Source organism: Siniperca chuatsi, linkage group LG19 (genome assembly GCF_020085105.1).
Source record: "Siniperca chuatsi isolate FFG_IHB_CAS linkage group LG19, ASM2008510v1, whole genome shotgun sequence".
In the NCBI taxonomy this organism is placed as follows: Eukaryota; Metazoa; Chordata; class Actinopteri; order Centrarchiformes; family Sinipercidae; genus Siniperca; species Siniperca chuatsi.
In genome coordinates, this window is record NC_058060.1 from 8,956,349 (window position 1) to 8,980,480 (window position 24,132).

Below are 24,132 nucleotides of genomic sequence, written 5' to 3' on the forward strand. Positions count from 1 at the left end.
TGCTGAGAGGGGCTGTGTGAGAGGCTACCAGGGCAGCTTCATTAGCTTACCTGTGAAAGAGGGATATCAATAGGCGTTGGGCTCACTAATTAACATGTTATGTCTCATTTGTTCAATCTGTACAAAAACTGAAGTGCAAAAGCAACAAGACCCCACCAAGAAATTGCTGAACATTAACATTGTTTTTGCGTTTTTTTTTTTCTCGTGTTTGCTGTCAGGTGCCTAAATTCCTGAAATAGTTTTATGGATTCAGGTTACCTTAGCCTCAGGCAGGAGGCCATTGGACGGCTGACAATTTGTCAAAAACATGATAAGTTGGGCGAGTAATGTGACCAGCTGAGATGAGGGAGGAAATAACACCCCTCCTTTTTCAGAGAAATGTTGCGCATTGTGGCTTGAAAGCTGACACTGCCAACTATTCTGTCTGTTGATATGTTCATCAGACAGTATTATACCTTCATTATACAGCATGTTACTCACAGCATTGTACATCTGAAATATAACTGAGATGTTCAACTTACCTGATGAAATCCCAGATAGTCCACAATAGTTGACGAGGCATAAAAGACCATCCCATCGCCGCTCACCACCAAGGCAAAGCCTGTCAGAGACTACACACACACACACACACACACACACACACACAGACAGAAATAAGCTGTGACTCAGGGCAGCTCATGCAGCAAATAAACTCAAGTGCAGCAAATACATAATTGACAAACACAAACAACTGTATTTAATCGGCGCCATCTTTGCAAAGCTAACTTTAGATGGCATGATTGCACCCAGCGGAAACACAGTGCAACACAGTGAAATGGTTTTATTTGCGACCCAACTGTGGTTACAGTCATCACTGTACAATTATTTTTTTAAGTTTGAGACAAAACGCAGCCAGAATTTGACTCTAGCCAGACTTTTTATAGCACAATGTTCAATTTATATCATTCTTTCCATAATTCTCAGAACAGCAAATAACAGTAAAAATGGAACAAAAGATAGAATAATATAACACTGAAGAGGGAATGAAAGACAGATGGTTATGCAACTGAGTCGGCCAAATAAAACTTGCTGATTTGCAACGCAAAATATTGCTTTTGAAAGACTTTTTAGAATATTTTCTGGTGGAATTAGATTCATGGTATTTTTAAAGTAGTTAACTTGAGGATGACACACACGCCATTTGCTCGCTTTTAAACTTCTAAGTTTCTAAATTACTTTCATAAGTTAGAATTTTTGATAATTAAGTCTGTTTGACTGGTAACATGCTTTGATTTGTGACACCAAACACATTGATTAAAAGCAGAGAAACTCCAGACACAAACAATCTCGTTCCCACTTTCCCTCTTTACACACACCCGTGTACACGAGAGGGAATAATGTGTTTGGCCAGCACAGCTTACAGAGACAAGTGTTGATTAAAAAGAACATTTAAATAAATACATAACTGGCTTCAGTCAAATCAGGAGGGATGGACAGATGGAGATGGAAGTAGTGTGTGGGAGAAAAATGAAAACACAGGAAAGGGACGTGGAAGAGGGGGAGAGGTCTTCCAGTGTATGTGTGTGTGTGTGTGTGTGTGTGTGTGTGTGTGTGTGTGTGTGTGTGTGTGTGTGTGTGTGTGTGCGCGCGCACAGCTGTGATAGCGTGACAACTGCAAGGCTACTTGACTTGCGTGACTGCTGCTGCCAGAGTCTGTCACCTCTATTTTACTGCGAGACTATACAGGTCTTCCCTGGTGTGTGTGTGTGTGTGTGTGTGTGTGTGTGTGTGTGTGTGTTTCATGTGGTATATATCCATGCGGCCTCTAAATTTACACTCACACTCATTTTTCCTCTATGTCTCCCTCTTTCACTTTCTCCCAGCTGTGATCTGATTGTCTTAGCGAGCAGTGTAATGTCACGGTGTGGTTAAGGTGGAGCATGTGCAGACACATGCTCCACCTTAACCACATAATGCACTCTGATACCAGTCTGTGAACAGAGCAACATGTCCAACATGTCCAAACCCACAGGTATCTGAGTCATACTGTGACAAAGCAACACTGTGACAGGAACATATCTAGACTATGACATGACAATATGTGAATAACATATATGATGAGGAGGGAAGAAGCAGAGATCGTAAGATGACTCAGGTGCTTGGTGGTGTAGATGCTGATGATGTTTGACAAGTTTAACTGGCACCCCCCCCCACACACAGCTTTCTCCAGCAAGCACTCAAAAATAAATGGTGCCACCACTTTAGTGAGAAATAACACATACATGAATGCATATCTGCTTTGCAAACAGTCCCTTTTCCTGATTTGGAACCTGACTCAGCAAGATTTGGACATCAAAGATCTGTGTGCGTCAGAGCACCTTTTGGACTGCTCTAAAGCTTTTGAAATGAAGATAAGGTAATGTGGGATCAATATAGCTTAGTATAGTTTCCAATATACTTAATATATTGGTCACATGGGGCTGTGCAAACATCTGGTAACAGCATGTCTGGGCCAAATCTAATATATTTATGAAAACAGTGAATTTTGTCCAAATCCAACCTGTCAGTGTTGAAAATATAAAAATGTCTGGTTTTTAGATCAAGAATTTGACTATCTGGGATCTTTACTGTATTGAAACCATGTGTCTAGGGAAAGATAAGGTGTTTAGGCGGTGTAGCGTTTTGCTGTGTGATGAAGTCCAAAGCTGTGATTGCTTTATTTATCTAATTAATTCATATACAGTATAGTGCACTAAAAATATATGTCCAGTTACAGAGTTTGTCTTCAACAAGCAGTTGAAATGTAAAGCTTCTTGCATATAAAGCTCTCATAAATGTCTCAGTGATCTGGGGTTTGGAAAACCTGTCCAAACAATGGACATGAAAACGACCTGAATATACTTGTTGCCTTTAGGAGGTCCTACAAGGCCATAAAAAGGCCAACATTTACATGTTGAGTTAATTTAGGTTTATTTAGCCAGTTCACCTTTTTCCATTCCACATTAAATTTCTGCAACCCATTTTCTTTTTAAAGGACTTTGACATTTTTATTCTTTTGGAACAAATAGGCCTTGGACTTCTGGCCTGTAAGAGTGTGTGCAGGCAAAAACAGTATATTTTGTAGGCTGATTGCTGTAATTGGCTTTGCAAAACGGAATGCTTGGCAAATATATTATAGATTAATACAGTGCGTTTATTTTGCACATGTCCAAAACCATTATGGACACACCCATCATTTATGTTAGAATAAGACAGTCCATTTACAATTTATTTCACGGATACAGAGCTGGGAAGAAAAAGTAGCAAAATGCCTATACAACTATAATGACTATTATTCTGTTTGCTTTATAAAAACTAGCAAACTAACCTAAACAAAACTAAAAACCAAGAGAGAGACCTTTATATCTCTATTATGAAGTAGGAAAAGAGTAATAATAGAAAGAAAGAAAGAAATACTGTATTGATATTGGCTGCACTGTGCTGCATGCTGTTTTTTGTATGTTTTCTCCATTCACATTTTCCTTAGTTCCTTGCATACTAAAGCCTTTAGGTAATGGAAACAGGCACCTGCTGCTGGCCTGCTCTGCTACATATCTGCAACTACGACGCCCCCGGCTCCCATAACCGCCCCTGGGAGACTAAAAGCTTTGACTTACAAATCTTAAGAGGCGCTTTGCACGCAGAGCCCAAAATAAAATATTGGTTTACTGGATTTGGAAGCAAGGGAGGGGAGGGGAAGAGGTGGTGGTGGTGGTGGGGCAGCCTTGTCTCATTGTTTCGACAGGGTTTCTTTGGTTTTCCTTCTGTCTAGCTGTCAGAGTGAGATGAAAGCAGTGATGATGAGGTCATGACAAACATGGAAACCTTCTGTCACTGGGAACACACCCACATCCTACACACACACATACTAAGGTTAGAATAATATAGGATTCTGATATATTAAGTAATATTTGGAAAAATGTTGGATATCAGCCAACGAGTGAAGCCACAGTCACACAAAAGAAACACATTACAGTACAAAATCACAAGTTTAGTTTTTAGCCACGCTAGGTGTGTGGCTCTAGGGATGGCAGTATGGTGTACTTTGTGTTAAGTACTAATTAGGATTTGTTAACATGCTAAACTAAGATGGTGAACATGATAGCATCCTCCTTAACATGATCATGTTATCATTAGACGGTGTAGTCCCTCATTCCCTCATCCCTCATGTTATAATTAGCCAATTTCCATCCAAATGTAGGGCAAATTTTAACCGAATTTCCAGAAAATTTGCAAAACAAAATGCAAAAAGAATGCTTGTTTCCATCCACTATTGTTATGCGAATATTAGGAATAGGTTCATTGAGATAAACAGTTAAACAGGAAAAAGTTGGTGGTGCTAACAACAAGATGACATTGTTAAAAAAGCACCAGTCAAGCCTCAAATGAATGAAAATGATGTTGAAAATTTGATGGAAATATGGCATTTCTATTTTTTTCATGTATTCATTTGCGTCTTACCTGCCTCTGTCCTAATCAGTAATTTGAGTCTTATTTATTTTATTTTTAATACACCAACTTTTCCAACTCAGCCAAACATAAAAACATTTTAAGGTTTTTTATGCAAAAATTGAAAACGTGCATAAAATCAGGTGGTTGGAAACGCACTTACTGTCACTGTGGACGATAGCACTCAAAGCACTGCTGTGCAGTCTCGCAGAGCCGCTAGCGTGGCTGTGGACTCGTAGTCCATATTGAAACCATATATTCAAACACTTGTACACACACACATGCGAACACACACACACAATGCATAGACAAACACACAAACATGCACACATGTACAAAGACATGCAATCCCAGCATACGTGCACAAATGCACACATACATTTGGTATTTGTCTCTTCTCTCTCTTGGGATCCCATCACCGTTAACAGCTAAGGCACAGTTTGCTATGAGGCCCCGGTGCAGGTTGAGTCACGCAACGGGAGGCAGCACATCACCACGGTCAATCTATCCTATTGTTTACCACCCCATTGAGACAACCTAACACGTTAACAGAAGCATCAGTGGATAAGCTCAGCTCTGTGTGTGTGCGTGCGTGCACACAGTTGTTGGACGATGATCAGTGTCATAATTTGTTGGTTGACAGATAGCCATTAGGATATTGAGAGTGTAGCAATGATCTGATGCTCTCACAGTTCCCATGTAGTGCTGCTGTACAGTTTGTGTCTGATTATGACATCCTGTCTACTCCGATGCCTTCAACAGAAACATTTGCCTTTCTAGAAATTTAACAATCTTCACAAGTTTAGTGTAAAATATATTCCAAATATGCATTATGTGTATTTGTGCGTTATTGGTCATAGCCAAGTACAACTGGGTGTGCTAATATGTCAAAGTAACAATAAATTACTTGTCATACTCTGAAATATATGCACTTATAATTAAGCTACGGTTAAAATCCGAGTCTTAGGTCAACTGACAAAAAACAAATCTTCTATTTGCTCTGATTACTGCTGACATATTTGGTGTGTTCTTCTCACTCTCCTCTGCTCACATTCTCACACGACCACATGCATTTAGACAGAGATGCGCACACGCACACACACACACACACACACACACACACACACGCATACACTTGACTGGCTGCTCAAGCCTCCAGCGTGTGTGAGTCCCCACCTCCTTCATCAGCTCTGACACTCCCATCTTACCCTTATGTCACGCAACACCATGGCTCCTCAAAGGAGGTCAGGGCAAAGGGCGAAGGGAACACACGCATAGACACACACAAAAAAAAAAACTCCCTCCCCCCTTCCCAAATCACACTCACTCACTCAGACACAAATGGTCTCCTGTACAACCAAAAAGGCAATGATATGATAGAAGTATAGTGAAAACTGACATTATTAAAACAGCTTTAGGACAGTGTTTGCATACACACAATACGTCCTTTCCCCTTTCTTACATGAACAGGGATTGCGCACACACAGAAATATTCCACAACAGGTTTCTTACTTCCAGGAGGAGGCTGCTTTCATTGACCGTGGTGCCCAGTGGAAGGCTCTCTTTCCTGGGTTCAGGGTTAGAGGATGCTGTGCTGATGATGTGCTTCCTGGAGGTCTTCTCTTGGTTCGCTATAAAAAAGAAAAAGAAAAGGGTAAATGGATTGGAACACTGGGCTAATTGTGTTAAAATCATAAACTAATAGCAACCTGTGGCTTTAAGGATGTAATAAACACCTCACATAGTTCAAATTCTTGACTTTAGTATATTGGACTGCTGCACACTCAGCATACAGAACATATACTACAAGTGTCAACACAGGAAATGTTGAGAACAACTCTATTTTCCAAAGTCTGCTTACCAACTCTCCCACAACCTCTGTGATATGGCAGTGAGAGAGTTGGACCGGCACTCAGACATATGGCGGACACATTAACTGTATCAGTCTCCTTTTGCACTGCACTAACGCCGGGTATTAGTCTGTGTGGTGGGCCTGTCTTACAAGACTAAACAGTGGAGGATTTCAGGACTTTACAGGATTCTTCTCACACGATATAGCCACATGCAAAGCTCACTGGTACACCCAGAGTGAGGTAGAAGACATCATTTAGCGCATTTGGGACATCTATGTTTTTGATCGACCAGTTCACGCCACTCAACAATCAACCAAAGAAGGAAACATGTAGATGTTCATGCAGCAAAGGCTTGTGCACACATATTATCAAATCTACTAATAATATTGTTCAAGACGTTCCCCGAATCCAGTGTAACATTTGTTGGAGTTTTCAATTGATTTAAAACGATGTGAAAAGTGAATAGGAGATTACTTGTTAAAATTGACTTATTTGCACTGCAACAAGGGTCTGCAACGTCTTCATTCATAAAATTCTGTAAATTGCTGAAGTGTTCCTTGAGAAAACAGTGAAAGCTTTCCAGTTCCAGCGCTGCTGTTCTCTAGCTGAGCCTCACCTCTGACTTCTTTGTGGAGCGAGCCAACACAAAAGACAATTTCGCCTATGAATCTCAAAGTAGGGTCCTCTGAAGAACACTTCCTTTTGCTATATTTCAGGCCAACAAAAAGGATCCCACTTGGACAATGTCGAGAGAGTGGCAATTCTAACCTTAGTTTTCACTCTCACCACTGTAATCTCTTCACATACTGTACTGCAATTCAGGACAATGTCAGCCTATGTGTTCATCACTCTCCTGCTCCTCTGTGCTAGCTGAGTAGAAATACCTATCAAAGTAATAAAAATATCACAAGTAATTCACACACCATTTACCACTATACACTATGTTCGTTCGGAGTACTGCCTACTTACTACCATGCCCGAGTCTGTATATATGCAATTAGCCTATACGACTGTGGCGTGCAGAACTGTCACATGTGCATCGGTGACGTGTGTTGCGTGTTGGAGGCATGTTTGCGTGTTTCTCTTATGGGTGTGCTGTCAGGGGGCATGTGGCTCACTCTAAGAGATCAGCCCTACGCTACGTCACTCATTGTAGCAGGCCCAGATTAGTCACGCAACACACACACACACACACATACACACCATAGCTTCATTATGAAAAAATATATAAATATATATGTGTGTATCTTCTGATGCCGCGTATAGTCCCCACCCCCACAACTAACCACATTACGGCTTCCATTCCTCCCCCTTTAACCTTCTACCATCTCCTGTCCTCTGTTCATCCCTCCCCCCATCAACCCTTCTTCTACCCTCCTCCTCCTCATCTCTCCATCCTTTCTTTGTTCAACTCGGAATTGCAGGCGATCAACAGCCGATTTCGTGATGCTGCAAGAGTTTCCCTTCTCTTAATTCCACTCTGAAACATGCAAAGCTAATGCACCTTTTTTTTTAATCCATACATTTTGTCTGGATCTTTTTTTTCCCGCGTTTAATCATTTATTCCCCCAACAGCAGGGTTATTCAAGGTATGAGTGAAAATAAAGGCTTTAATGTGTGTGTCTGCTGCTGAAAATCAGGTTAAACGCTGATGACTGCATTGACAGGCAGCTTCGTAAACTCATAAATGCCAGTAATAACGTTAAGTATTTTGTCATCACCTCCGCTAGGTGCAAACACACACAAACAAACAGACTCAGACAGCCACACACACACACACAAAACCATTCTCTTCAGTCATCGCAAAATCATCCAACCAGTGGAAACTAGTGCAGAGGGAAATTAATCTAATAAGCCTCTTTATTTTCCTCCTTCAACTCCTCATGTATTTTTGTTTTCTCTCTTACGGCAGCTTTTGGAGAGGATGCAGCGTCAGGAAAGACAAACATATGGGATGATTAATTATCGGCACCGGCACTTCCTCTGCCAACAATACGGGCTTTATTCATCATCACTCGTGTCTTCGGGTTTGCTTTTCTTTGCCTCTATTTTCTCCCTCTCTGGTCTAAAAAGGAAAACAGAGTAGGTAATGATGAGGCATTTATGTGCTCTGTGTGAGGACAGGGTGTTAAGTAAAAAGTGACAAGTAGCGGGATGTAGATGCTGCCAAAGGGTGAGGCTGAAAGCGTATGGCTCCTTTGGTCGACCAGGTCTGTCTTTCCACTTCCACTGAGTACACAAAATATTAGGACCACCTGCCAAATATTAAGTGACAGTATGCCTCAAATTGCACAATTGAAGTCACAATTGTCTCAGGACTTCAATTGGCTAAGAGAACACCTTTGATGAACGACTATAGAGCCCATAATGACATCAGATAATGATTTGTTGAAATAAAATGATAATCTGATATTACGAAAGGGAATATGATGGCAAGAAATGGGAGAAGTGCGACAAAAAAGATCTGTAAAAACTGGTTGTAAAATGTGATAAGATTTATGAGTAATTGCTCTAGACTGCTGTGTGCCAAAATAATTATTTCTAGTGCTCCTAGCAGCTAAATTTGTCCCTCTTCTACAAAATGTTCACTGCTGCTTGTTGGAATGAGCACATAAGAAAAAAGGAGAATGTGATTATATGTGTGTGTGAGTTTAGGACACAGTCCCTATCAATCAGGTATTAATTTCTGCAACCCCTAGGGGGTGAGATGAGTTTGGCCATGTAGCATACGGGTGTGTACAGCACAGTCTGGGCGTGTTTTTTCTGCTTTCAACACCATCTCCTCTAAAGCCACTTCCTCCCACACTACCAATAACAGCTGAAAAAGAGAAATATGAAGAGAAAACAGAGAAGAGAAAGAAGAAACCTTCAGAAACAGAGATGTCTCTGTGGGCCCACTGTGTCACTGACATGCTTTTATTCCAGGGATAAAGGAGATAAAACACAAAGAAATGTCTCACAAAATGATGAAAAATGCAGAGATGAATATTTCAATACAATCCTGTACATTAGAGCATTAGATTCAAAGATGGCACGGCATGACATGATTTTGAAGATCGCTGCTGAAGAGTGTTGCATGACTCAAAGCGTTTCACAAATCGTGAGTACAAGACTAGCATGCATTTTGAACTGAATGGTAGGTAATACTCCAGGACCATTCTTACTGCATGGTTTTAACCTGGGACTTAACAGCCTACACTCATGCTACTCCAAATCAAGTCAAACAGGTGGTGTGTGGCTGAAATTAAACTGAATTCTGTTTGAGGTTATAAATAAGTAATTTCAGTTAGTGAAGTAGTGAAAAGTTAGTACATTTACTCAAGTACTGTACTTGAGAGTTATTTGACAGCTATAGTTACTAGTGATTTTATAAATTTATTAGATTTTAAATACAAAACATTGGATGAGATTAAAAAATATGATGCGCTGTTAAAATAAAAAGGCAGTTAAAATTAGTGCCACCTTGACCAACTACAACAGTAAATTGCTACTTACACATGAATGCATTAGTAATCCAATACTATAATATGTAATAGTTAAATAACACTTTCAGGGGCCAGTTTTCTGCATTATTAGTACTTTTACTTTTGATACTTTAAGTACATTTTGCTGATAAAACTTCCATAGTTTTACTTAAGTGAGTATTTTAGAGCAGGATTCACACATGCTTTGGCATCTGTTTGATGCCAATAAAGAACAATTAAATTGACTACTTTCTCCACCACTGGTAAGAAGTTATTTCGTCCAAACTTAGGAGAAATGTAATTTTCTGACAGAGGGTTGATGTTTTTCAAATGTCTTAAATATCAGAGTGACACCCAAACACATCTGTGTTATCTCTCTGTGTTCAGACTCTTTGTCTCCCTGATTTCAGCAGCATGGGTGCCATCTTTTGGCAGCTGATCCTCTGCTGTGTGTTTGGCTTGAAAAGAAGAGCTCTGGACCTGAACATGCGAACGCTGTGCAGCACAGCAGTCCCTCCCCTCTCACAAGGCTTGCGTGAGTAGAGAAAACTGTGTGTGTGTGTGCCTCTGTGTGTGTTGAGGTTGGGTTGGCTTACAGCCACTTCCTTTGCCTATTCCCGCCCCCTTCCCTCAGCACTCTTCTTCTCTCGCTCTCTCTCCCTCTCTCTCTCTCACTCTCTCTGTCTCTCTGTCTCTCTCTCTGTCTCTCGCTCCGCAGGCACAGGAAATCCACAGCAGAGAGCAACACCAACACAGAGAGAGAAAGAGAGGGAGAGAGAGAGGGAAGCTGGCTGATCAAGGGCTGGTTGTCACGCGAGCGAGCCGTCTGTCAATCTCCCCCCCACTTCCTCCTGACAGGGTGCTGGAGGCCGGCCAAGGCCTTGCGTGCAAGCCGGCGAGCCACATTAGCCCATAAAGAATTTCATAATAGCAACAGCTGTTAAATATTGATGACTGCTGGCAAGCGCTCAATGGTGCTCCGCAAAAAGGTTAAGCCTGCACTGTAATGGAAGCTAATACTTCATTATGCCACAGATCAAATGTCGGGATCTCGCCCTGTCCAAATCCAACCCTTACATTTCAACTTTTTTCTTGTTTTTGTAATGTGGTAAAGAGAAAAAAAGATTAACTGAAAGAAAGTTTTTGGCATTTTCCGAACTTTCTGAAGACAAACAGGAGCTATTTCCACTTGTTTAATTCTGTTCCAGCTGATAGACATTTACAGTATGCATTATGGTTCCATCTTCAGCCATCCTTGATATTAATGTTAACGTTGTATTGAGGTCTATAATCTTTCCGATATTGCTTTGGATGAGAATGTTTTGTGTCCACTGTGACATACAAGATTACATTTGAAGGGAATAGACTGCAAGGATTTAGAGCAATTCCCTTTGTCTGCTAACAAAACAACATCTGCAAAAAGTACTTTTCTTGGAGGCAGGGCAGGAATCACAAATATTCATCTTTCAGAGGAGATTATAACGTGAGTGAGTGATTTTTGTGGGGAGTGTGGATGTGGAGCTGCTGGGGGAAGTCTATGAAGAAGGAAAAAACTTGATTCCTGAATAGAACATAAACAAAGGCCTTGGTTGTGCGCCTAGATACTGAAGTGAAGGGGAAGTGATATTATGACAAAGCAAATTGGATCACACAGACTGGAGGTCGGGATGTAAACTCAATTGTTTCCACTTCTCTGTTTTGGTTGGCAAGGAGACGCACAAGTCACCACGTTGTACAGGAGTGATGCATCTTGACACATGAGCCCTTGGGCAAAACAGACTTGTATGGCAACTACTCTACAGCGTGTATACTGCTACTGTATGTGGCTTGACTACACAGTGCATCATAAAATTGGTGCCATGCACTCTCCACATACACACACATTGTCTATTATAGCAATCATAATATAAAAAGTCGTCTAATTGCTGCTATAAATAGAGAACATGACTGATTGTGGTGCACATGTTTTATGTGAGCATGATGTTTGTCTGCTGAGAAAATAGTTTTTCTGATGAACCCATTGAAAGAGCGACACACATGCAGATCCAGCTAAAAGGCTGTCTAAACACTCCTAAATTTGGCATGGGAAAATTAACCACAACATAAGGCCAACGTGGCGCAATATTTATACAGACAATTAGAAAAACTAACAGAATGTAAATGGATGGAGGCCCAAGGAGAAGCGTGAAATGATGTTCTCTCCGCACACACACACACACACACACACACACACAGGCTGCATTCAAGTATGTGTTGCGTGAGATGAGCCAGTTATGCAGGAAAGCTTTTAATTTGACTGTACCCAAATGAATGCAACAGTGTATTTTCTAATTGAAGACAACAAGACGCTCGAGTTTTCCTGCCGTTGCTGGGGATCTGACATGTTCCACCAGCCAAACGTTGACCCTGGCCCTCACTCTGCTCAGCAAGGGCCAACTCAGGATACAAATTCCCTCATGAGTCACATATATCTCAGCAATAACCCTGCCTTCAGGCTGAAAGACAACACACGTGTACACACTGAAGCTTGCATGTATAGTTTGCATTTGCAGAAGCAAACACGGGGAGTCAAGGGGAAACTCCATTGTTGGGCCTATTCTCCACTCTCTTCAGCATCTCTCTTTTACTTCTATATTTATCTCAATCTTCCTCTGATAGGCTCATTCAAATAGTGGCATAATTAATTTCCTTTTGGCAGACCTCAGTGTCCATACATACTTTTATCTAGCCTTGCCGAGGGTACACTTTCTACTAGCACTTTCTAGCACAAAAAGCAAAACACATTTTTTGATTGTTGGCGTATAGTGATATATAGTGATTTTTTTTTATGCTCAGCCAACTGTAAAATTAATAGTAAGAATGGACACATTTCTACTGTCAAAAAAATAATTAAATAATGGAATCTTTCTGCCATGTGAGCAGAGGAGTGCAACATTCACATCTGAGATACAGTGCATTACAGTAAGAGACATCAGCTCCTGCATGCATGCATGTGTTTGCGTGGTTACTTTATAAATAGCTTATCCTTGGATTCCTGTTTTGATGAGGATTGGCTTGTTGCTCTCTCAAGGAGCTGGTGGTTAATAAAAGCTGCATTCAGGAACCCCACCTGGCCACAATAAAGCACAAGCCTTCTATTTCGGTACACACACAATCTCCATTTTCACAAGCAGTCTGTGATTCAAGAGCTCGAAATTAACGTACAGCGTGTCCTCTTAAACTGTAACGTTTAAGTGCACATTTTTCTGCTGTAAAGCCCATCTCAGTGAGTTTAATTATAGATACATTTGAAATGAAAACCTCTCTTTGCTTTATAAACAAACAAGAAGCTCAGAAACAGATGTGCCATGAGAGGTGAATTTAATGTTTTAAATTAATGAAATATGATTGGAAGTGCAGGGGGGAAAGAGAGGGATGAAGAGGGAGAGTGAAAGACTGACAGGGGATAAATTATCTTTTGGTTCCTCATAACTTGAGTTATTTAGGGCCAGGCTTGGGTCCAAAAAGTCTAAAGCAAATTCACTTAATCAAAATCTAGACTCAAACAAATATATTGCAAAGCACAGGACCGTTGGCTCACAATGTATAGAATAAACAACCATAAAGTGTTTATTATATATAGCTCTCATTTCACTCAGTCGTCCTGTGCTATTTACCACTGCCAGTTTTTCATCTGAAAACACACCAGTGCTTTTGACTCTCCTGCTTATTCATACTGAAAAAGGAAATGTTTAACCAACTCAGGGAATAATTATTAGTTATTTTACCCCTGTATTTTAGTCTCGCTGCATTCCTGCATGAGAGGGGCGGAGGACAAAAGACAGAGAGTAGAGCGGGGGTTACAGTCTACAGTACCACATGCACCTCCACTTAAGCAAAATGCTGGTTCCTTGTGTTGCATGCCAACTAGTGTCACTAACATTATTCAAAATAACAGGGAGAGAGAAGTACAACAAGTCTTAGATTATCCCTCTCGTATTCTGCTACCCGTTGGCCAGTAAAAAGCAATCATCTCCTGTTTTGTCGTCACTGTAAACAGAACATTCAACAGGTTTCTGTGGTAGGGAACCACACCTTTTATGAAAAGCTGATTTCATCAGTGATCCCGTTTTTTCTTTTTTTTTTTCTCTTTTTTTTATCCATACAGCCTCTCCATAACAAGAGGGTAATCTGTTAAAAAGATTATGGTGCCGTTTCGGCCCATTGAGGCAAATAATAATGGGCAGATGGTCCCTCAGGCTGAATCCATACGAGAGGGAAACTGCACTAATGCTGCTGCAGCACGCAATGCTAAACAAATGCTAACCACTGAGACGGGGTGGAAAGAGAACTTTACGACTTCAACAAGCTGTATTCATTTGCTGAGCTTTTTTTCAAGGAGGCATCATTTTAGTGCAGGAAAAGTGAGTACAAAGAGGCTGACTAAATGTACGAATGAGTAAAGTTGTACTGAGTTCAATGGATGAGTTGGCAATGCAGCGGCAGCATGCAGGCTAAACATGAAACAAGAGTACAGTATCGAAGTACATTTACAGTACTTTGCTGAACTCTGCTGATCCCAAAACAATATATTAACATACATACTGTATGTGTATGCAGTATGTCCCTCGCAGAATCCACAACAAAACACTACACACACGTACAAACACACAGGAAGGCCCACCAATGTGTAATTAAATGGGTGTGAGGTGGTTAGTGTGTCAGGGGTTGAGGAGGATCAAGTGATAGCCATGATGCTGATCATGCTTTATGCATGAAAGCCATTAACTTGTCAGTCAGTATAACACTATCAGAGGTGTTATGTATCCACTGTGCCTCAGTGTGTGTGTGTGTGTGTGTGTGTGTGTGTGTGTGTGCCTGTGTGACCAGGACCAATCTGTGAAGCAGGTAATCTAGAGGAATAACATAATGCAGTATTTAAGGTCTCGCTCTCCTTCTTTCTCTCAACATGCATTTACTGTTGTTACCCCACCACAGCCCTTCATAGTATTAAAAGCATCTCTTTCATTACAAAAAGTCCATCCAATTTTATCTCATATTTCCAAATTCTGGCAAAACAATTTACTGCATCACTTAAATGAGTTATTTCATGCAATGTTATCCTTTATATATTAAAAAAAAAAACGGGATTTCGGTACTGAGCATGAGACTTTTAAAGACAGACCCTGTTTGTAGTGAAAGACCTAACAGTTTTAGCCTGATTTGATTTTTACCTAGCATCACCTGTCAGCTTCACTTTATCAAGAGTGACGAGTCTCCTGCGTTTCACACCAACATCGCACAACACTTTGGCCTCTGACAGAGCTAATTCATTAAGCGACATGCTAACCCAACAGTAATCTGATTATCTTTTTCCTAACACCTCGTCCCTGTGTTGCAGGGTATTAGTCTCGGGCAGCAGGCAAACACTGGAGAAGCAACATCCCTGAGGCATCTCAGCTGCTTTGAAATCCAAACCTCAAATATGATGTCTGTGAAATTACCAAGTTAGTGATAAAACCCAGCTTAAGAATTAAAAAAATAGGCCAAAAGGTTGTGAAAGTGAGGACAAAAAAAAACATGTCTTGGTACCTTGAAATCATCATTTCACCAGTGTTTCACCAGGAGAATCATGGTACTTAACAGTGTGCTGTAAGACTCTAAATTATGCAAAATGTTTTTGTATGGATGTGTTTCCAGTGTGCCAAATTGATGGCAAGCTTTTATTACAAAATCATATATCTGTTTTTTGCTCTTTTAGAACAGGTGGAAGTAACCTTCACTCAAATCCATGTTACCATAAAGAACTTAATTAACTTCATTAATCTAGTTTGGAGTGGAGGGTTCTAATGGTGTTTCTGAAGCTTTTCCACCCTGAAAACAACAAAAATTCTAAATGAAACACTGAATACATATACCTTTACTAATACATAATAGACACAGTAATGGTCAAAGTACTGAACACTGAGACAACATATTGGCTACTGGCAGCTTAAATCCAACAACAATAATATCAGCTTTCCAAAAACCCTGGTTTTTGCTCTGGGAGGACAGGTGAAAAGACGTGAGGTGAGCACAGCAAGATATCCCTTGGCAGGTCTGGACATATCGTGACCGTCCACTTCACACTCTCCCATCTGTGCCCCTTGCATGTCATCACAAGACTCTAATCCAAGTTTATACCAACAGTGTTTGCTCCGATCACTTCATTGGGCTCAAGGAGGGAGAACATATACCCTCTGTGCTAACGGCCAGCAGGCGATATGTGTGTTTGTGTATGTGTGTGTGAGTGAGTGAAGGATATGGGGGGAAGCTTGCTAAAAGAGGCAAAGTCAGGAGAGAGTCACGCATGGCAGGGCTTTGCTGTAGATGCCATTCTGTCGCCACTCTACTTCCCGGCATCTGGTGTTAGCGTGATGCTACGAGTGTATATATGTATGTGTGTGTTATGTTTAATTCCCAACCAACTGAAGAGATTTTCAGAGTGTAAACAAACACAGACTTGTCTGCCCTTTCCAAACAGGCTGTTGCTCTGAATAGGAACACTATTTTTCTCACCGTACATGCAAAGCTCCTAACTGTAGCAAACTCTATCATGTTCCTTTCGGGGGTTAGGTAGTGTTGACTTGAACAGCTTTGTCAAATCTGAGAAAATAACCCAGATGATGTCATAGTGATGTCATCTGGGTTATCTCAGCTTGGGCTTGGAGGCAACAAATATATAACACAAAGCCTGTGTAACAAGATGAAGGTGAAGATTTGGACATTTACTAGACAAGGAGGATTGAAGAAAAAGATGCTAATAATTGCTATATGGGAAATGTAGGATCCAGTGTTTTGAAACTCCACTCATATTAGGGACTAAAAGTCAGGATATCTTGGTCTTTGCTGCACCAATTTAGACTGTTTTTCTTTAATTGTGTCTCTTGTGAGTGCCCTGACATTATGGAAGTGCAATACCAAATCAGTGGAGTACCCTTTTAGTAGGGAGTTATTTGACACTATGAGGCTTGTAAAAGTCTCAAATTTACATTAAAAATCAGCTGCACAAGACATTAGTTTTTTGGCCAATTTTAAGCAAACAAAACAAATCAGTCACTGTCAAACCAGACCCTCTGCCATCGCATAATAGTTATTTAGTGTACTAATACCCTGAAGTTTGGCAGGTTTAAAGAAGTTATTAAAATAAACTATTCCTCCAGCCTTTGAGCTGCTAGGTCTACAGGTTTCCTACTACATTACTTAATACAATGTATGCGGAAGTGTTACTGTAGCAAGCTGTGTGAAAACTGGGGTAAGGTCAGTTATGCAATAGAGAGAGCTAGGGCTAAGGCTAAGGTTAGGGGTAAGCGAAGGATTTTAGTCAAAGGAAGTATTGACAAAAATCTAAGTACAGTAAAACAAAAATGTTTCTGTGCCTGAATGTGTGAGTGGTTTTGTGAGTCTATATTTGTGTCAATGGGTAGGTCACGCTTTAGTTTTTGCTCTTTGCATGTGAGTATGCATATGACACAGTAATTGTTTGTGTGCTTATGTGCGTTTCACCCTGGTGACCGACATTGGGTTAAATCTCCTTGCCCCCTAAAATGAGACTCTGCTTCCCACGGAAGCAAAGTCGGAAGCAGTGGTCAGTGAGTGTGTGTGCTTGTGTGTGTGTATTTGATCAAGGAAAAAGAGGGACTGTTTTGGACAGCTAGACAGAGTACAGTAGGGCACAGTAGGGTCAGCAGACAGAATTGAGTGTTTTTGTCAACTGACCCAAAAGCTTCTGTGTCCCTGAATCACATACAGACACAAACACGGAACTGTATGCTCATTGGCTTGAACTTACTACACAGCTTTCAGTCTAAAAAACATTTCTGACCTGGAACCTGGAGCTGGGTACCAATATTTTGTCCAAATATATACATTATCTTTGGCCACTTTCATGGAGAATAAAGTGGTTCTTTCAGAAATCAATTCCATTATAGGAAAATAAAACTCTCCAGAGAAACCGAGGATCATCATATAAATGTTCCTACCTCTTTTCATGTCTGAATGTTGCAGGATAATGGCATGTGACAAAAAATCCCAGACTGGATTTTAACCTTGGACATTTAGGGTAAATGGCATGTACTGTATGTTAGCTAACTTAGCAGAAACAGTTAAGGTTCACTAATTTCCCATGGATAGCTGGGATAGAACTGAGCTATAGATCTGTTTAGATGCTAAATTGTGCCTTTATGTTCTCATACTTTGTAGACATACGAAGATGGTAAAGAGCAACACTGCAATGCTGAGGCAAGGGATAAATGTGGAAAAAGTTTCAGAGCAAATAGCACAGGCTAATTTGATTTATGTAAATAGTAGGTAACATCCAGTCATTATATGATTTGATTTGTTAAGATTTATGTTACTTATAAAGACAGATGCTTACAAAAATCCTGGATGAAATGCAAGATGAGATCATGTGCATCTGATATTTGTTTTCAAGCTGGAGATAGAAATGTAATCAAACAGAAATGCATCTGTCAAAGAATTAAAAACCAACAATGGTCAGGGCATAGAGTCCTGACATGACTTCTGGAAAGAAGAACAAAGGGAATTCCAAAGGTCTAAGTCTTTGAAGGGGAAATGCTAAGGACACAATGGGAACTCTTATACAGTAAATGCTTAAGCTGAACATCAGGACCTAACGCCTGGCACGCTTCTCAAACTACCCTTGCAATTATCGCCTCCACACTAATGAACCTCACATTACACCGTGTGTCAGTAAACCACCATTTGGGCTCAGCAGCATATAAACTTCCACTTCGGCTCTTCTGTGTCGCCCTGCAGCTGAGACCTGTGGGCAACACAGCTGGACCAGGGCCCATATCCTCCTATCTGTAACTCCAGTTCTGGCTATTTCCATGCTGTCACTTAATTTGAAGGGTTACTGTGCATCTGAGGAATTCTCTTCAACCTCCTGGATGTGATAAAGTCTTCATAAGTACCCTGAGATGAAACTAAAATCAAGGCATTTTATCTTTGCTCCTGATAAGGTTAAATTTTGGAAATATAAGGTATAAGGTTTATTCAACAGTGCTACTTCTACTTCACTACTTGCTATCATCTACTCATGAACATATTTTGTGATCCTGTGTCCATCCAGAAAGGAGAAGTAGCTCTACGACTCGTGCACCTAATAAAGTGCCATCTACTTCAAACTTCTACTGTGTGAGATGTAACATGGAAGCTTTTATGAGACAAAATGCTTTTGGAAACATGCTGAGGTCTTATGGTTTTAAACCCAGACTCAGAAACTGAACTAACTGCTTTGTCCGTTGAGAGCTCCAAAGTCAACTCCAGTATCGTGGCTTGGTGTAACCGAATATTTAACTGTTGCATCGTCATAAATCACATAGGCTATTATAACTCTGTTCTTGCTGGGAGAAATCTTTAAATAAATGAAAGATTTTAAATTATTTTTGAAATGATGACTTAATATTTTTTTTCTTTCATAAACACAGTATGTGATTTCAAGTCAGAGAAACCGCAACTGAGACACCTCAAACCAAACATGTCAGAAGTAGAAGTGAGGAACATGTGTTTCCAAAGCAGTTTATCTGGAGCTGCACTGCACTGTACCGTATGTCACTATGCAGGCCAGTCCTCCAGTATATTCAGCTTGAAGCTGAAGTTTGATTTATGAGCTGGACCACAGAAATTCCTCTGCAATAGCTTCAGGATGTCTCTGGAATAAGAGCAAAATCTCTGATTTGGGAAAGTATTAACAGCTCAAAACACTGCAGTGTCACTGTGACCAACTCACGCGAGGCAATGCATGCCTCTTTTCCTCTCTATTGCATAAGGACTTTGTAAATTGTGTTAGCTAAAAGTAATGGATAAATGGTTGAAACTGTTAGCTAAAAATAATGGATAAATGGTTGAAAAAATAGCTAAAAGTAATGGATAAACAGTCGACTGTTAGCGAAAAGTAAACAGTTGGAAAGTTAGCTAAAAGTAAAGGATAAACAGTTGAAACTGTTAGCTAAAAGTAATGGATAAATGGTTGAAATAGTTAGCTAAAAGCAATGGAAAAAGTTGTGAATGAAGGGGTACTTGAGATTAGCTGTGACAGGGCTGTGGGAGCACATCAGACAAAAACGTTTGGAACCACTGTTTTTGCCCCTCTCACTGAGAAACACAGGAAAATGAGAAAGAGAGTTACAGCACTGTTGCAGTTTAGATAAATTGTCACACATCATTCCAGATTCTGATCCACTTACAGTTAAGAATGCACACACACACACACACACACACACACACAAACTTGCATATAAACACAATGCAAGCATGAGCTCATTTACAATTTAGTCATTTAGGGATATGGTGTCTTTGCCCAAGGACAATTCAACAGGACACATAGTTGCTGCAGGGTTTGGACCGTCCATTTGGGGGCCAGTCTCCCATTACACAGACTCTGCGCACACACACAAAATAAACACTTCAAATACCCACATCCTCCTCACCCAACAACAGTACTGCAACTGTTTCTCATGTGACAGAAGGGGGGTGAGCTGCTGAGCTGAGGGAGTGGCGGGGGATAGCGTGCGAAGACCTAATACAATGTTTCAACCCCAGATGGGTCACATCAGTAGCCCGCATCAACAAATTTGGCCCTGCCAAGTTTACACGCTTTACATGTCAAAAGGGACGACACAGGGAAAAGAGAGAAACCTGTTTCTTCTTTCTCCCCCCCATGCTTCTTTTTATTGCCTGCCACAGCTTATAATTATTAATTACTGTGACTGGTTTTTCCATTGTGGAGGAGAAGAGAAGAGAAGAGAAGAGAAGAGAAGAGAAGAGAAGAGAAGAGAAGAGAAGAGAAGAGAAGAGAAGAGAAGAGAAGAGAAGAGAAGAGAAGAGAAGTGAAAAAAGGATGTTAAGGACTACAAGGACAGAAAGTCAGAGTGGAACCCAGTAGGATGAATGCAGAAAATAACAGAGAGCTGGTTCCTGATATTAGGGCATTTCATGGAAAATTAGTAGGAAAATGTTAAATGCAATAGATGTTAGGGGTCACAGCAGGAAGTGCTCAGAAAAAGCTCTGCAGTCAGCCGATCCATTTCCACACTGACACCAGTGATTATTACCAGCACTGTAAAGCCATTTAGGACTGGCAAAACACTTTTGTCTCTGTCCAAAGTGGTTAGGATGAGCTGGGAGAACACCTGGTGTGTAACTTTAGACAGAGGGCTTCCTAGCATGTTCACAGTAGGGATGTTTAAATAAGGCCGATGATATCACTGTCTCTGGAGAAATAAAGCTTGAGATAACAAAGTTACAGCATCCTGCACCAAATTATCAGTGACAAATCACACACATGCATGCTCACATTTGCACAAACCCACACAGGACTTGACATACCAATGCATAAGAGATCTCTGTCTCTCACACACATACACACAGATAGAGCTCTACCATTCTCTTCCCATAACAGTGTGTGGTCTAGTCATTCAGGCTTTGTTTCCACTGTGGCCTCTCATCTTTAAATAGCCTGCTACAATCTGTCCGTTCACGCACAGACACATCTAGTTTCAGACCAAATTTTATAGAGCACTGTGCAGAGCAGACGGGAAGATCTGAGCCCAGCTCTGTTTCAGGGTTGCACACATGATGATGGAGGCTTAACATCGGTGGAAAAGGAGCTCACTCCTGGAGAGTAATTTATATTTTCTAGTGTGGAAGTGAATTTAAATAGCACACTGTTTTCTAAAAGATCAACCGCAATTTACTGAATGATCACAAAATGATAGTGTCAGGATGATAAAGCAAAACTGCCTGGCAGCTTTCTGCTTTTTCTGCACAGAATAATGCTTTTAATTGATGCTACTCGATGTTACTCATGAACTTGTTTATGGACAAACCCTTGAATTTGAACTTAAGGGTGTCTCAATATGATGTTGCAATTCAAGCATTAATTCCTATGCTACTGACTAAAACTCTGACTAACAAAAAAGAGGTGGGAGGAAAAAAGAATGGAGTCCCCTTTGCACAATAAAAAAAAGGCCAAAAGAGAGGAAAAGATAAAGAGAAGCTAGGGTGGGAACCGTCATAAAATGAACAGAGAATGAGATTCAAAGTCTTTTTCCCACCGGACAATAAAACATGAAAAAGTATGTGTTAGAAGGAAGGAGAAATCCTTTGTGGCTCCACTGTACTGTGAAGGAGAGTCAGAGAGAGCTCCAGATGTGTCTCAAACATGCCTCAAGTTTCATTGTGATACTTAGTGGGTCTTTGTGAAGCGGACCCAGGGTTTGTATTAAACCTTATCCAGTCTGGCCAATGTTCACGCAGATCCAGATGGGTAGCATGTGAGAGATAGTTTTGACCTTAAAGGTCCAGTGTGTAGGATTTAGTGGCATCTAGTGGTGAAATTGCAGATGGCAACCATTTGAATACCGCTTGCCTCACCCTCCCCTTCCAAGCGTGTAGGAGACACTATGCAGAACTTGCGAAAAACACAAAAGGCCCTATCTAGAGCCAGTGTTTGGTTTGTCCATTCTGAGCTACTATTGTAGAAAAGGTTTCAGTCGTAGTCATCTGGACACTGTTTTCAGAATCAAGACGTTTCGGCTCCCATCCTGAAGTCATTCTCAATTGTGAAAAAATGGACCGGGAACTCGGTCCATTTTTTCATGACTACGACTGAAACCTTTTCTACGATAGAACACTCCTGGACGAATGAGGGACTACACCGTCTTATTCTGAGCTACTATAGAAACATGGTGGTGCAACATGGCGACCTCCGTGGAAGGGGACCCGCTCCCTCTGTCAAGGGTTCATTCTAAGGTAATGAAAACACAACAATTCTTATTTTCAGGTGATTATACACTATTGAAAACATACATAAATATTATATTCCATTTCTTCCAATAGCTCCTCCCAAATCTTACACACTGGACCATTATTATACAGTTATCTTTTGTACATTGTACACACCACCCACCAAATTACTTAGTAATTTTGATTTATTATATAGCTACCAACAAGATGATGAACACTATTCCACTGAACCACCACCACTGTCTAGAGTGAGCCATCTAAAATGCTTTGAGCTGTGTAATTTTGCACTTAACTGCACTTGTTTTTGGGTTGCCTGTAGGTATGAACGCTCATAAGAAAAAATATCTAAAGCAGGTGTATTTATTTGCTATATGATCGTGCTGTTTAGGTACCTGTGTAATTGAGGAAAAAACTGTTCCAGCAGATGCAAAGGATATTGTAACACATCTTCCTCATTTCAACACTTCCCCGCTGTGAAAGTCAGCGCCTGACATCACCTCTCCTTTCCTGTCTCCCCCTCCTCTTCACCTTGCTCGACGATCACAGCTTTTCCCCGTCTAAACATTTAGTCTCATTATGCCACAATAGAGAAATTCCCCTCCAATCACCAGTGGTGAATCACTGAGGCAGGGGAGAGGTCAGGAAAGGGGTAAAGAAAGAAAGACAAAGTGATTAGACCATTAAACAATGTAAATAATCCCAGAAATTCTTATGTGAATTCTATATGCCGAATAAAAAAATAAATCAAATTTGAATAAATTACTCTCCATCCCTTAGACCTCTGGTGAAAGTATACCTTGAATCAAGACAGAAACTACAGTTGTTGATAGTGTTGAAGATTTCAACCGTGCTTTGGGATTTAAATGAAAGACAGAGAATAATGACATGACATAACGACTGCCCAGTATCAACTAAGACTTCATTTATTGTTGCTCTGGAAGCTAATTTATTTAGATTTATATCTAGCTAATTCTTTCTCTTATATGTCAAATATTTGCTTAAAAGAGCTTGATAGTTGGATGGATACATTATACTATACTACACTATACTGTTATAGTTGAGATGCCATAGTTGGCTGTCTATGCCTGAAATTAATAATTTCTTGACTCCAAGCCAAACAAGCTGGTTGATATGCTGCCAACTGGAACCTAAACTGTTATGCTTCTGGCTTCTTTCATGTAGTAAATTTAGTAAACACTAACTTAAATCACATATGAAACAAGTGTACATTTTTAATCTGGCACGCATTTCACACGGCATCATTAACGTCAGTGTTTTTTTAGAGGAGCAAAATAAAAAGCTCTTTGACAAACAGAGAAGGAAACACTTTGCTTCTGATTGCCTCTTCCAGGTGCAGATGGTTTGTGTGTTCGTTCTGTGGAATGACTGTCTTTGTGTGTGATCTCATCTGACCAGTGTCAGGTATGACAGCTCTGCATTCTGAAGGTGTTTGGAACACACACACTGTGCACCAACTACATCAGTGTTTTGTATCAAAGTGTGTGTATGAGTGCCATCTTTGTGAGTGATTTCACCTGATCAGTATTAGCTATGTCAGC

The 24,132-nt window shown here is 40.5% G+C and overlaps 1 protein-coding gene and 1 long non-coding RNA gene across 3 annotated transcripts in view; one reads left to right on the plus strand and one right to left on the minus strand.

Annotated features, from left to right (window-relative positions):
* The window catches only part of ahrra (aryl-hydrocarbon receptor repressor a), a 70,782-nt gene that overhangs the window by 11,008 nt on the left and 35,642 nt on the right, over nucleotides 1-24,132 (minus strand). For both annotated transcript variants that reach the window (XM_044177371.1, XM_044177372.1), the window contains 2 exons: nucleotides 5,980-6,098; nucleotides 522-611 (listed from right to left, as the gene is read on the minus strand). In XM_044177371.1, coding sequence (XP_044033306.1) covers nucleotides 522-611; nucleotides 5,980-6,098 — 209 coding nt within the window. The remainder of the gene's footprint in view (nucleotides 1-521; nucleotides 612-5,979; nucleotides 6,099-24,132) is intronic.
* Nucleotides 9,794-15,672, plus strand: LOC122867040. Its single transcript, XR_006375855.1, has 2 exons — nucleotides 9,794-10,319; nucleotides 10,503-15,672. It is a non-coding gene; the product is annotated as an uncharacterized LOC122867040 (long non-coding RNA).